The sequence below is a fragment of the Loa loa genome (genome assembly GCF_000183805.2).
Source record: "Loa loa unplaced genomic scaffold supercont3.310, whole genome shotgun sequence".
NCBI lineage: Eukaryota > Metazoa > Nematoda > Chromadorea > Rhabditida > Onchocercidae > Loa > Loa loa.
This window is the reverse complement of record NW_018108490.1, coordinates 31,347-46,145: the sequence shown is the minus strand read 5'-3', so window position 1 is coordinate 46,145 and position 14,799 is coordinate 31,347. Positions and strand designations below refer to the sequence as shown.

Below are 14,799 nucleotides of genomic sequence, written 5' to 3'. Positions count from 1 at the left end.
AAAAAAAAAAGCAAAAAGAAGTAAACATTGCAAAATTGTCCAAGAAAAAAAAAGCAATTATATTGCATAAATTAGGAAAAAATTTTTTTTTTTTTTTTAAGTGAAATAAAACAAAATTAACCTCATTGAAAATGATAAGAACAATACCAACAGGTAAACAAAATAGCCAAACAAATGCCGGTGGATGTGTAACACGAAGCCAATATTGTACACTTGGCATGTAAATCATAAAATTAAGAATGCAAATTTCAATAAGTAATGCAAGTACTGCTGCAATATTTTGTGTACCATGTTTAAAGATGGAAATTCTTCTTGTTGTACAAAGCCAGAAATGAAATACCTAAAATTACATATTCATATATGTATATTATTACTGAACAGACCAAGAAAAGAGTGAATGAAGAAATAATAAGTTGAATTTATTTGAAAGTTTGTTCATCTGTTTAGTAATAATTTTTATTTAATTACTTTTAAAAAAGTAATGATTTATTTTCTAAAAAAAATCTAAAAATAAATTCTGCCTTTTTTCTTCATATTTATTCATTATAATTTTACATACTATATATATGAAAATGTATACTGTACCTGTGACATAACTAATGTAATATGCCATGCAGCTTTTGCTTGACCATGAATGAATATTTGTATTTCGGCTGTATAATGTTTTCCGGTGTTAGTTGATAAAATTTCTGCATTTGGACGCCAATGATTGATATTAGAATGAAATAAATCTCGCAGAGTTATTTCATAGTACCTCAAGTAGAATTTCATAATTTATCCATCAAAGCATTCAATAATAATTTCGAATTAACTTTATAAATGATTGATATTATTTAAATTTACATAATATTTTCAAATTCCCAAAGCGTCGTCAAACATCTTTTTTCCGAAAAATTTTAATAAACAGTTCAGAAAGTACACCAGTAATATGATTGTTGTAATTAAGTAATTGCAAAATCTCATCTCTCAAAAAAAATATTCAAAAAGAAAATAATCTCAAAAAAATAAAAATTAATTGCAAATATTCCAAAAAAAAAAAATATTCGAAAAATATCTAAAAAAATAATAACAATCTAACCATACAACTAGTATATTGGTTATATGCTTAGATTTAAAGTTTGGATTTATGAATAGGGAATAACTGTAATCGATTATAACAGTACAATTGATAATCTTTCAATTTTATCACAGAAATATTTTGGTTTATTCGGAGATGTAATAGATAAAATAGGTGTAAAAAAAAAATTAAAGCATATCATTCAAGCTGTTTCACTGAAACTTATCAGACTAAATGTAATACAAAACCAATTTGAAAATGTCTTTTTTTCTAAATAAAAAAAAATACAAACCAAAAAACGGATAAATATGCAATGAAACATCCAACTGATATAATACTACCAACAAAAATATATGAATAAACAAGAAGCGCTTTTGAGACTAATCGAGCGGTTGATTTCCTTGGTGGTCTACACATGATATCCTTTTCACCAGCTTCATATGTAAGTGCTATTGATGGTGGTATTTCTGTGATTAAATCTATCGAAAGAACCTAAAATTGGAATTTCTTTCAAAAAAAAATTTCATTGAAAAATTATAAAATAATGGAAAAAAGGAGAATTTTGTTTACAATAAAGTGATATAAATTTAATTCTGTGAAAAAAAAACGAAAAGAAAAATTTTAGTGTAAAAATTTTATTTTATTTAATATAAAACAAACAATTCTTCAAATCATTTCATTTTTCACAAAAAAAAAAGTAGAAAAACAAAAATGAAACACAAAACCTGTAAACTACTAAGACCAATTGGAAAACCGAAAGCAAATTCTAGCATAACAGCGCATAATTCAGGTACCATATGAGCTAATGTATATGCTATCGTTTTCTTCAAATTTGCATACAGTAATCGACCTTCCTTGATACTTTTAACAATATGCTTTACATCACTTTCCGTATATACCATATCTGCTGCTTCTTTTGCAAATGCACTTCCGGAAACGATATTTATTCTATTTGCCTATATATTAAGCAATTATTGCCGGATCACAAAATTTTCCGGATCATAAATAAAAAATTAACAATTATTGTTTGCTTCAACGACATAAGAAATAGACCATTTTTCGTTTATTACTTGTTGTTTTTTTCATTATTTCCTTATTAATGTATGATCCCTGATAACGAATACATTATGATATCATTGATCTAATTAATATTTTCTGCAGAATTAATCGTTGCACAACAATGATAAGCTATTTGAAGGGATAGTTATTGATATTACAAATTTATAATTTCTGAAATGAGCAATAATGAAATAAAGGTTAATATGTGAATGATACTTACCAACAGCTTCCATAGCAATGCCAACATTAGCTTCCTTTAATGCAGGTGCATCTAAAACACCATCACCTGTAACTGCCACAACTTCACCTCGACGACGACATTCCTGTATACATTTGTATAAAAAAAAATTATAAATAGTATGATTAATAAGGCTTATTAATTCGAATTTATTAATTTCGAAACAGTGAAAGATTTGTATTAGTTCTAAGATTAACATGTCGGTAAAAGAAATATATAAATTTTGTCATAACAGATAAATATTAAAAAAAATATTTGGGGGTAGCATTTTCACTTGCCAGTGCAAAAATTACTCATTAACATTAAGCTTATAATAAATTGATAACAATTGATTGGTATATTTAATGAATGATTGATTAAAAACATACAGATCTAATTTACCAGTCGTATGGTATTGCATTATGATAATTTACATTACTTTAATAATATACCTTAACGATAATCAATTTATGAGAAGGTGTAGCACGTGCAAATACAACAAATTCTTGTTTCAATATATCATCCCATAACTGATCACTTAATGTATCAATCATTTCACAGTGAATTACTGATAAGAAATTCAGCTTCTTCTCCATTTCCGTATTCTTAATTAAACATAATATTAAGTTCTATTTTATTTTACTGTTTTTTTTAGATAAATTGATAACGATTGATTGGTATATTTAATGAATGATTCGTTGAAAAAATCTACAGACATAATTCATTTTATAGCTAATATTTCCTTAAAATTACTTCATACAAAATAATAATTTCATTTAATGGTCAAATCGATTATTATTCCAATTTACAGAAATATAATTTTAAACTTAAGCTAGCTTTAGCTAATTACAACTTATTAATATTTTTCAGTTAAATTTACAATTTTGTTTTTAATATCTATAATTCATTTTTTTATGTTTTTAACGGAGTAAATCTCTTTTTTCCCTCCAACCATATCATATTGTAATCGTATCATTATCAGTTATCAAACGATAAGAGAAGGATAAAAAACATACGATTGAAATGGACAATTTAGACAAACTAACCAATGAAACGATGGATGGTCGTGGGACAGCTAAACCAAAATGACCAGCAACAGCAGCAGCTGTTGATGGATGATCACCGGTAACCATAAAACATTTTATTCCTTAAAATCAAATGAAATTTATTTTTAAATAAATGTAAATGCTAGCTAAATCTAGTAATTCATTAATAAAGACATGGTTTATAATCAAATCTATTATTGTGACAAACAATTTGTAATCGATCTATTATCATACTCAAAAGAAAGATATCATCTTTTTAATTAATTTTTAACGGAAAAGAAAAGTAAAGAAGAAGTGGAAAAATAAAATAAAAAAGAGAAATAAATAATAATTTGATGAAATAATTATGTGTTAAAATATTTGTTAATTAAGAAGAAGAAATGAGTGAAAAAAATCAAAAATATTTAATCTAACCTGCATTTTTCATCGTTTGTAATGCTTGCAATGCTGTATCTCGTGGTGGATCATACATTGCTACCATACCAAGAAAGCATAAATCTAATCGATTTAAACCGTCCCATGATCCGGGTGACTCGATTAGACTTAATTCTTCAAGTTCTGCTATTGCAAATGCTATGCAACTCTTACCTTCATTGCCGTATTTCGTATAAGCTTCCTGAAATTTCACGTTTTAATAATTCAGGAAAAATAATTAGGAAAGGAACTTTTCCACTTTCTTTTTTTAATTTAATCTATTTACTTAACATATGTAAAAAAGAAAAAAAACTGGGAAATGAAAACGACTCTCGAAAAAACGAGAACGACAAAAAGAAAGAGAAACAAAATTAAAACGAAAACAGCCATGTGCGCTTTTGTATTTTCGGCGCAAAAGTTTATACTAAAATATGATTCATACAATATTTTAAATTTAACATACAGTCATGATGCTACCGCAAATTAATAGTAAAAACATGGCCAAATTTTGGCATTATCATGGCCAGAACTAAAAAAGGATTATCAGGTGGTTATCAGTAAAGCTAATATAATTTTGAAAACTAACAGAGAATTGAGCAATAAAATCATCCGACATTTTAATAGAACCATTTTCGGTAGCTAGTAATTTACAATGAGCAAATAATTCTTCGGGAGCTCCTTTAATAAGAACATAAAACCTATAATTATTGCAAATCAATTATTGACTTTTTTTGTTATCAAACTTTAGCAATAAACGTTTTAAGTTTTATTACTTTCTTTTAACTTGTTTACCTTCTAAAAATGATACTTAAATTTTAATAGTAAAAGTCAATTTTCAATATTTTATTCTAACATGTACATTTTATTTTCTCGATAACATTATTTAGCGGAAAAAAAAGTATTTTTAAATAATCTTCTTAAAACAATGTTTTTTCCATCATTTTTCTTTTTCATTTCAAATTTTAATAATAATTATGATGTCATTTATTTACTTTTGAATATAAACATTTACTCATTCTTAACTGCTTTTCATGTAAATTGAAATTTACTCATTTTTTTACTTCACTTATATACTTATACTTATTATTCATACTTTAGTTGTAACTTATTATTTAAACATAGTAACAATGATAATGAAATGGTAGTGTTATTCTGTTATTCATTTACTTTTAAATTTTAATATTCATTTAATCTGAACTTTTTTGTGTAAGCTGAAGTTTTACTTACCATTTAAAATCTGAAACTAATCCAAATTGGGAATTTTCATCAAACTATACTTGAAAACTAATAAAATTATACTTTTGCGCATAGTTAAACAATATTTTAGATCAATATTATTGCTAGGAATAATAAAATGTTGTTAGTATAAATAGCAAAAGTGTGATAAGATTTGCTTTTGGAAATGGAAAATTGATAATGGAAAAATTTTTTATATTTCATTGAAATTTTAATTCCAAATGAAAAAATGATAAAAATTTGTGATGATTATGATAATTCCAATAACAGATATAATAATATCTTTTAATCATGATTTATAGATTAACTGAAAACTAAAAGAGATCAACTAAAATAATCAATTAAAATTAGGAAATAAGAAAGGAAGATTAAAATGAAAATTTTCTAACATATTAACTTACTTCATCTTATCACTATTAGAAGAATCAGTTTTGGATCGTTGACGAACAATGACTATTTGAAAACGTCGTTGTCTGTTGAATGGTACTTCAAAAATGATCTCATAGTTTCGGCGGATTCTTTCACCATTTGCTAACTGTAAAAATTAATTCAATAATTCAGTTATTTCTTTAAATGATATGTAATTATTAGGTCAGGTAATATTGAAAATAATACTAACAGTAATAGTTCCCTAAAAAAGATTACATTTTATTGAACAACAATGCTAATTTATTATCATTAGCACAACCGTTGTTAATATGTGCAGCTAATAGGTAGTTTTTTTTCCGATTTATTATTTTTTTCCTAACATTTCTAACTAACATTTTTTCGATTTATACTAAGCTTTCCGGAATGAATCTTAGATATAATTTACCGAGAATGTTCATGTAGGATTTATAAATCTTATCTAGGAGAGAGGAAGATTCTTTCCTTTCTACGTGTTGAAATAAAATTTACTAATTATCATCATCTATTAATTATTGGCCTAGGCTTCTTTTATCCTTTTTTTTTCTCCCCTCTTTTTAGCTTAATTGTTCTAGAAAAGGTGCTGTGAAATATGAATATCCTATTGTATCTTGTTCAACTCTGACACTACATGAGCAATAGACAATACCTTACTTCTTCGACATATTTCAGCAGTGCAACCTCATTTTCACTTCCAGTTATTACTTTATGATGAAATGCTGATCGTACTGTTCGTTCAATTTCAGCATCTGATATTTTCCCATGTGATACCTTTCTGAATATTTGAATTCAACATTATGAAAGAAACGACAAACTTTTACTAAAAATATCAGAATTCCATTAACTTCATTATTTTATATAATATCACAGGAAAAAAAAAAAATGTACGGAAACACGTACGTGAATTGAAGAATCTTACCCATCCAATAATGATTGGATCGTAATGGTATTACTTGCTCGTGAAAGTTTATTAACCATATGCCATGCATAAATACCACGTGAATTTATAGGTTCCAAATGCGCCTTATTACATATCGACATTACGGTTAATAGCGCTACCAAGCTATTATTATCACTTTCTGATAATGGAATCGATAAATCGGTTGATGATAACTGCATTCGTTTTGCTTTTAATTCTTCTGTACCTAAATATTTTTGAAATGCTGTTAAATTTGTAATTTTCTTAACTTAATTGAAATTTTACATCAAAAATTAGAGTTAGATAAACTTTTCATTGTGTATTAATAATCTCGAATTATCATTTTCCTAACATAAATCAATAAACATTAAAAAAAATGCAACATAAGCAAAGGCTTATTAAATGACGTGCGTAAATTTATTAGGAAGAATGAAAATATTTAATGCAAGTTTAAGTTTAAGCAATATATTGATAATTGATAATTCGAATTTGTAAATGAACATGCACTTTGAATACGGATATTAAATATATTAATATATAAATATTGATATATAAATATCCGTATTTATATATTACATACTTATGTATGCAATATATAATTATTGAATAAATATCCATTGATCTATAATTTTGAGAAGGAAAAATTTGGAATTGGAAAGTTGTAATTTAACAAAATACACATAAATGTTAGAAATAAAACATAAATGTTTATTAACGCAAAAACATTGCACATGGAAAATATAAGTTAAATATTAAATTTTACAGCAAAATGATTTTACGAATAATTGTAATATTTAGGTTATAAAATCAAATTGAAGCAATAATTTTCAATAATGGAGTAAAAAGATAAAGTGTTACTGTCGCATGACATGGAAAATGTTTTTCAGAAATGAAATTGAAATTAAAATAAATACGCACTCAATATTTCTACCAGCAATGTATATAAATATAAATTGAAAAGCTTATACATATAATGTACTTAAATTTTTACGAATGAGTAATTGTATATGAGTAATTGTGTAATTGAGTATAATTGAGTGTATATTGGAATATATGAATGTATGAGTAATTGTTAACTTTTTTAGTTGAATAGAAAAAGAGGAATTCCCTGGAAAAGTCTAGAAATGATGTCATTAACAATAAGCTTAAATAATGAAATAAACTTTAACAAACCCTTGAAATACTGTAATTGGTACCACAAATCGGAAACGGTAATATCATTCAAAGTAAAGATACCCGTTTTATCACACATAACCACTGTTGCTGTACCTAATGTTTCCACAACATCTAATCGTTTCATAAAAATATTTTGTTTCGCTAAACGTCGCGCAACAATCGCTAATGCTGCACCCAATGTAATCGGAAGGCCTAAATAAAAATAAATTTGAGAATTTCAGTAAAATTCGTTAAATTTCATGAGTGTATATTCCTTCATCAACCGTAATTTTTAACTTAACCTTACTTAAGAATTGATTTACAATTTAAACTAACGAAGTTTGATTAAGATGTTATCAAAGAAAAATGTGACATATGTATGGTCAAGAAAATTTAAACAACTGATAAGAATTCTAATTTGTCACATTATCGTTTATGAAGACGAAAAAAAGTTCTGAACTCCTATCTATGCTAATTAAATGTTTCAATGCTTTGAATTTAATAAGAAATTTAATTAGTACCATAAAAGGAAGAAATAATGAAAGAGATTATGCAAACCTTGTGGAATATTTGCAATGATAATGACAAGAAAACCATTTACAAACGTATTAACGATATGTTGAAAATCTGTCATTAATAAGCCAATAACAAATGTAATTGTCGCCATTGTAATTGCTAACGTGGAAATAAAATTAACGAAACGTTTATGTTCTAATTCCAAACGTGTTGGTACACCTTTTTGTTTGCTTGTCACACGTGCAATTTTACCAATTATCTAAGGAAAAACTGTAATTATTAATTAAATTTAATTATGTATTTATTCAGGTAATGTCTTCTTTCTTTTCATCATACTTGTTTTCTTTTTTTCTCTTTTCTTTCAATTAAATCTTTTTTACTTTGAAAAAATTATTTTTCTAATATTGCATTCATTTCTTTTATCCTACAAATAAATTTTCTTATTTAATTATTTGATTTATTTTGCACTTTCTTAAAAATGATTCCCTACTAATTACAATTTTTAAAGCTAATTGTTTATTCGAATTTAATCAATTAAACTTTCTTTTCTTTGATAAATTCATTTATTAAATAAGACATGATTACGCATAAATATTCATGCAATTTTACCAATTATCTAAGGAAAAATTGTAATTATTAATTAAATTTAATTTTTTTCCTGAATAATATTTCCGTTTTCCTGAATAATATTTCCTTTTCCTGAATAATATTTAAGTTTTCCTGAATAATATTTTCCTGAATAATATTTCCGTTTTTCAACTTTATCAAAACATAACGAAAATATATGTTTAAAATTAAAACATACCGTTCTATTTCCTGTCCGAATAGTTACACCATAACCGGTACCATTGGTACATAAGCAACCGTTAAGAGCAATATTTTGCGCCCCTAAAGCTGTCACGTTCTTTGGCACCGTAGTATCGCAAAAATCAAGAGGTTCCAATTCACCTGTTATCCATGATGTATCCAGTTTTAATTCATCCGTAAAAATTAATCGTAAATCAGCTGGTACACGAGCTCCGGGACTTCAAAATTCCGTTTACATTAAATTGTACCCATGATAAAACAGATCATATTTATGTAAGTTATAGCAAATATTTAGATTTGGATTTGGAAATTTTCCATTTATGTTCTTTTTTTTTTGTTTTGCTATGATCCAAAAAAGAGAGCTAAAATAATTTGACCCAAATTAATCTTATCATATCGATGTTTGATCGTCACATTAACTTTTTTTTTCTCTCATTTACTCTTTTATTTTAGGGTCTGTACATATGATTGTAAAAAGTTTGCCGAAAAGAAAATCATTGAAAAATTATCAATTGATAGTCTTCATTGTTGACTTTTTACTTTTTAGCCTATTTGGTTAATGAATTTTATATTGTTTGGCTAGATTACTAGTAATTTGTTTCGTTCTGTTTGCTAAAATCATAATTTGAATAATGAGACAACAAGAATTAGAAATATTTGGTAGAATATAAACTATTACTACTACGACTAATTTTATCATTATCATTATTCATTATTCATTACAACTATTGCTTACTTAATAATCATTATATGTCATAACCTATTATCACTACTACTATTATCATTATTATCACCACTACTATTACCACTATTACCATGCTATTACCATTATTTGTTGTCATTATTAACAGAATTAATTGGAGCATTTTTCCTATTTACTAATTTATTCATAGAAATAACTTCTGTTTCATTTCATTTTCTCTTGTTTAAAAATTAAATACAGTACTTGATGGCAATATAATTACATAATTCCTACTTTTTCTTTTCAAAAAATTATCATCCTCATAGTGGCTAAAATTAAAATAATTATTAAATTACCGGAGATAAACGATGTCACCAATGACAATATCAGAAACATTAATGCGTGTGCGTTCAGCACCTCGAATAACATAACAGTCTGTTGTCATCATTGATTGGAAACATTGCATATTCTAAAAATTTTTCAAATTTCTAAAAATTTAAATCTCTCAACTTTTGTATATAAATTATTAAAAATTTGTCAAGTTTAATTCACAAATTTAAATTTCCAATAGCAAATATTTTTTACTTCATCTTATAATTGTTTCATCTTAAAAGTTGGCAAGCAATTTTCCTTCATTTTTTAATCTTTTATTAAATTTCTAAAACTTGCTACAGTAACCCAGCAACAACATTTCGATAAAATATCATATTGCTGGTTTATTCATTTCAACTAATCTATAAATTTTATTTGGAAAAATATAAAACTGTACATTCATCTAAAGCATTACAATTTCATACTATTCGTTTTCAACTGCTAAAATATAATAATAATATAGAATATTGATGTGACATCGATAGCATCCTTATTGTTGACTTTTCAATCATCAATAGCAAATAATTTCAGTCGTAATATTTTTGATATATTAAAATATATTCCATCCTATTATCACCTTATCACTAATTGTTTTAATATTTTAAGTTTACAACTATCATATCATTTCTATTTTATAACGAAAAATCAAATCTACCTATCCGTTGTTATTCTTTCATTTAAAAATTAATTTTTTAAGATAAAAATATAAAATTGTACATTTATCCAAAGCATTGAATTTTTTTTAAACTTTCTTTTAAACTGTCGAAATATAACGAGAATTCATTATTTTCAATGTGTTGAATGTTTACGAAATGATTACATTATTTGATGACACTGATGACATTTGTTATTTTTTACTTTTCAAATTTACCTTTTTAGCATGTTGTTCTTGCCAATAACTTACTCCACATAAGATAAAAAATATAATGATAAGTGCAATAGCCAAACAAATTTCAATAAATCGATTAGTATCCAATGTATAAATGATAAAACAGGTTAATGCAGCAGTTAATAACAGTAATCGAAATGTATGCGAAAATTGTTTCAACAATAATTTTGTCGCTGTTCGACTGGTCACCGCAAATATTACATTACGTCCATCGGTTACCAAACGACTAGCTGCTTCATCCTTTTGAATTTTCATTTCATTTTTTTTTAATGATAATAACAATTATTATTGTTATCACCATTGTTTTAATTTTTTTACTATTATTGTTATTATTATTATTATTAAAAAATAAGTATTATTAATGTTAAATAGTTGAAATAAGATAGGCAATAAACTATAAAATTGATTAAAATTAGGCGAAAAAGGTATGATGTGAAAAAAAAAACAAAATTATTCCAATAATAAATAAATTTTTATTGATTTAGTTCCTTTAATTAATAATAAAAGATATAAACAATTAATGTAATAAATGTTTACTTTATTTAAACCTTTACTACATTCTGGATGTTCAATATCTATTCGTGATAATGGATGAAGATCACTAAGTTGTTCCAATGTTAATGTATGTTCGAAAAAATTACATTCCAATTCAAGTTCCTACAATAATGCTTTATATTATTAATAGGTTCAAATGGAAATTTTTCAAATTTATCACAAAATAATAAGCATCAAAAAAATTTTCTGAAAAAATCAGAACTTTTAAAATAAATAAAAAAGAGGGAAAAAAGAACTATGAAATTTTAACGATAAAATATACATTACATTGTTTATTGATTAGCAGCTTGATGACATTGTATTGTTTATTGATTAGCAACTTGATGACATTTGATCAATAATGGTTATAAAAAAATTAAAAGAAAGAATATAAATTAAACAAATATATGACAAAAATAATTATTGCCATCATTTCAACAATACTTTTTTCCTTTAAATCATATCTCTACATTAATTATAATAATTTGATAATACCTTAAGAAGATGATTATGTACTACCGTTGAAACATCGATTGTATTTGCATGTTTTGCTTTAGCCATGCCAATATCACTTTGTAAATATTGATTAAACCAATTAAAAAAATCTAAAAATTTAAAAAATTATCAACAGAAAAAAAAAAGAAAGCTGGTTACTTTATTGCATAATAATTCAGTGTACATTTCTTTTTTAAAAAACATTTCTTAAAAAAAAAAACGAAAAAAACAAGCAAATAGAAAAAGAACGACAAGAAATTAAGAACATTTAGAAGTGCAAAATGGCAATCAAACTCTAAATTAAATGGGACAGTAAGTTCCAATCTTTCTCTTTTCTTCTACTTCCTTTTTCTTTTCTTTTTTTTCTCCTTCAACCTGTTTGTGAAGTTAACTGATCATGTTATATAAGATGAGGAAGAAACGAAAATATTTTAAATTATTAAATATTTGAATGTATTCAATAGTATTTTATCAAGCTATCAAAATATGATATAAAAAAGAAAAAACAATTTATCATTTTAATTTTCAACATAAATATACGAATATGTATAGTTGTATTTATGCTGGATATCAAAAAAATGATGCATTGCAATAATTAGTTAATTAATTAACATATTGAAGTGTTAGAAAAGGAAGACAAAAAAAAAACTTCAAGAATTAACTATGCTGTCATCTTTTTTCTCAACTTGGTTTTATTCTTTGGTCTGAAAAAAAAAAAAATTATTACGTTGTTCATTTTAAATCCTCTATTTCAAAAGCTTTTGTTTTTATTTATAAATTTTCTTTCCCTAATCAAATTTATAACGCATAAGAGGAATATTCACAAAATTTCCAATTAGTTTTAAGGCATTCATCTATTCCTTATTCCCCTTTTAACAAACTTAAACAAATTTTATCGCTTTTTATTTCCTCAAAACTTTATCAAACTCTCTGCAACTATCTATCATACAAAAAAGTCAATATAAAGTATGAGAAAAATTTGTTTGGTTTTGTGGTAAGAAATAGACTGGTAGTAATGATCAATATTTAAAGTATTTAATTAATTAAAAAGAAAGAAGAAAGATGAAGATAGAGCAAATCGTTTGACATTGTTTAAATGCTTACCAAAAATTGATTTTATCATCCTTCTCTTCAAAACTGATAATTGAAACATAGAGATGAAATAACCTATCCAAATACCATCATCATTATCACATTGTAAAGTAATTATTCATTGAAAGTAAAGGACAAAAAAAGGTAGCAAAAAAAAAATTTCTTTTGGGTAAATATAAATCTCAATAATAATTAAATTTTAAGTTCTATATCAAATAATCTATAAATAACAATGACGTAGACAAAAAAAGAAATATTCTATTGATTAGGAATGATTTATCTGAAAACATTATTTAATAAACCTTTGATTATAGTTTTTTTATAGCTAATCGATGATAATTATTTTGAATTATAAATTAACAATTATTTTTAAATAAACTGGCAATGATTGTTTTAAATTTATTTTTTTTTATCTCTTACATTCACAAATGTAATATAATTTAAACTAAATCTGTGAAATAGATATAACTAGAATAAATATGACGTATGTTTATCATTCCTAGATTATTATTTTTTTCTTTTTCTGACATAACTTTTATTTAAACTTGGTAATCTATATGTAATTGTAATTAATCGTGATAGAAATAACTAAACTGAGCTGAATAATAATCGATAATAATTTAACAAATTGAAATAAATTTTTAACTTAAAATATCAATTTGGATGCAATTCTTTGTAATCAGGCATAATAATATTTTTTAAACAAATTAGGTCTGCAAAGAAAAACGTTGTAATGGATACATAATATTACTTAAATATAATCAAAAGATATAATCAGCAAAAAGAGTATGTTAGAGCGGATAATGAATGAACAAAGTGAGGTGGAAAATATTTGCTATCAGTGAGTGATTGCGCATTACTGATAACAGAACGTTTGGAACATAAGAGTCCTATCAAATAATCAGCAACTATATCTAATTCATCAAATGATGACATCAACTTTGTATATTTGATAAAATTTATCACTTCAAACTTCAAATAATTCCAAACTAATTTATCAACAACAATCAGTTCAGTTAACGAAATAAAAAGTTTGATTAATAAGTCTATAAATGCATATATTATACTTATAATACATTTAATATTACCCTTTGATATAAACAATATTTATTTTCCGGTTTTTGATTTAAATTTTTTTAGTGAACGAAACGAAAGAAAAAACCAAAAAAAACAAAAAGTTCCTTTTTAAATCATAATCATTACAAAAATTTGATGTAATTTTAAATTTCGAAAAAAGAAGCAAAGAAATAATTCTTTAAATTTTCTTCACAGATAATTTTAAAGAATGAAATAATTTAACAAGATTTTTCACTTTATTTTGAATTTGAATTTGGAATATTACATGTTAACTTCCAATATTGCGCAAGCAATCATTTCGATCAATCAATCTAACCTTCTATTTTTCCGGTTTTTTGATAATTATTAAAAGTTTTAATTCAACTTAAATAACAATGAACGACACATCAATGGGATAGTGAAACATCAAAAATAGTAACAATAACAATAAAACCTAGTATATATGTTAGATTTATATTTTTATGGTCTTATATTGAGAGCGTGAAACAAGTTTGAAACAAATTTAAATGAACAAGTTTTGAAAATTTTTAAGCAAATGCAAAAATTTTCTAGCCAAACATATTTTTCATTTTTATAGAATTGATTTAAACGAATAAATTTGCAATAATAAGAAATCACCAAAAGTTATAATTTTTCTTTTTTAAAGTTTCAATACAAAAAAATGACAAAATTGTATACGAAAACTTTTCTTTTTTGCATTTTTTATTAACAATTATTAAAATTTCTACTTTAAAAATTTCATGCAAATGTATTTATATATCATAATGGAGTACATATATATATATATATATATATATATATATATATATATATATATATATTATTAT

At 24.6% G+C, this 14,799-nt stretch overlaps 1 protein-coding gene across 1 annotated transcript in view; it reads right to left on the bottom strand.

The window, feature by feature from the left end:
* The window catches only part of LOAG_07482 (hypothetical protein), a gene marked incomplete at both ends in the record, with an annotated part of 12,067 nt that extends 198 nt beyond the window's left edge, over positions 1–11,869 (bottom strand). Inside the window, 19 exons of the mRNA XM_020447447.1 lie at positions 122–340; positions 586–754; positions 1,350–1,549; positions 1,783–1,984; positions 2,333–2,439; positions 2,786–2,938; positions 3,380–3,480; positions 3,794–3,995; positions 4,380–4,491; positions 5,431–5,564; positions 6,089–6,209; positions 6,354–6,579; positions 7,527–7,721; positions 8,067–8,283; positions 8,830–9,049; positions 9,870–9,982; positions 10,757–11,014; positions 11,312–11,431; positions 11,804–11,869. Of these exons, the coding sequence (XP_020302322.1) occupies positions 122–340; positions 586–754; positions 1,350–1,549; positions 1,783–1,984; positions 2,333–2,439; positions 2,786–2,938; positions 3,380–3,480; positions 3,794–3,995; positions 4,380–4,491; positions 5,431–5,564; positions 6,089–6,209; positions 6,354–6,579; positions 7,527–7,721; positions 8,067–8,283; positions 8,830–9,049; positions 9,870–9,982; positions 10,757–11,014; positions 11,312–11,431; positions 11,804–11,869 (3,135 nt within the window). The remainder of the gene's footprint in view (positions 1–121; positions 341–585; positions 755–1,349; positions 1,550–1,782; positions 1,985–2,332; positions 2,440–2,785; positions 2,939–3,379; positions 3,481–3,793; positions 3,996–4,379; positions 4,492–5,430; positions 5,565–6,088; positions 6,210–6,353; positions 6,580–7,526; positions 7,722–8,066; positions 8,284–8,829; positions 9,050–9,869; positions 9,983–10,756; positions 11,015–11,311; positions 11,432–11,803) is intronic.
* Between the last annotated feature and the right edge of the window lie 2,930 nt (positions 11,870–14,799).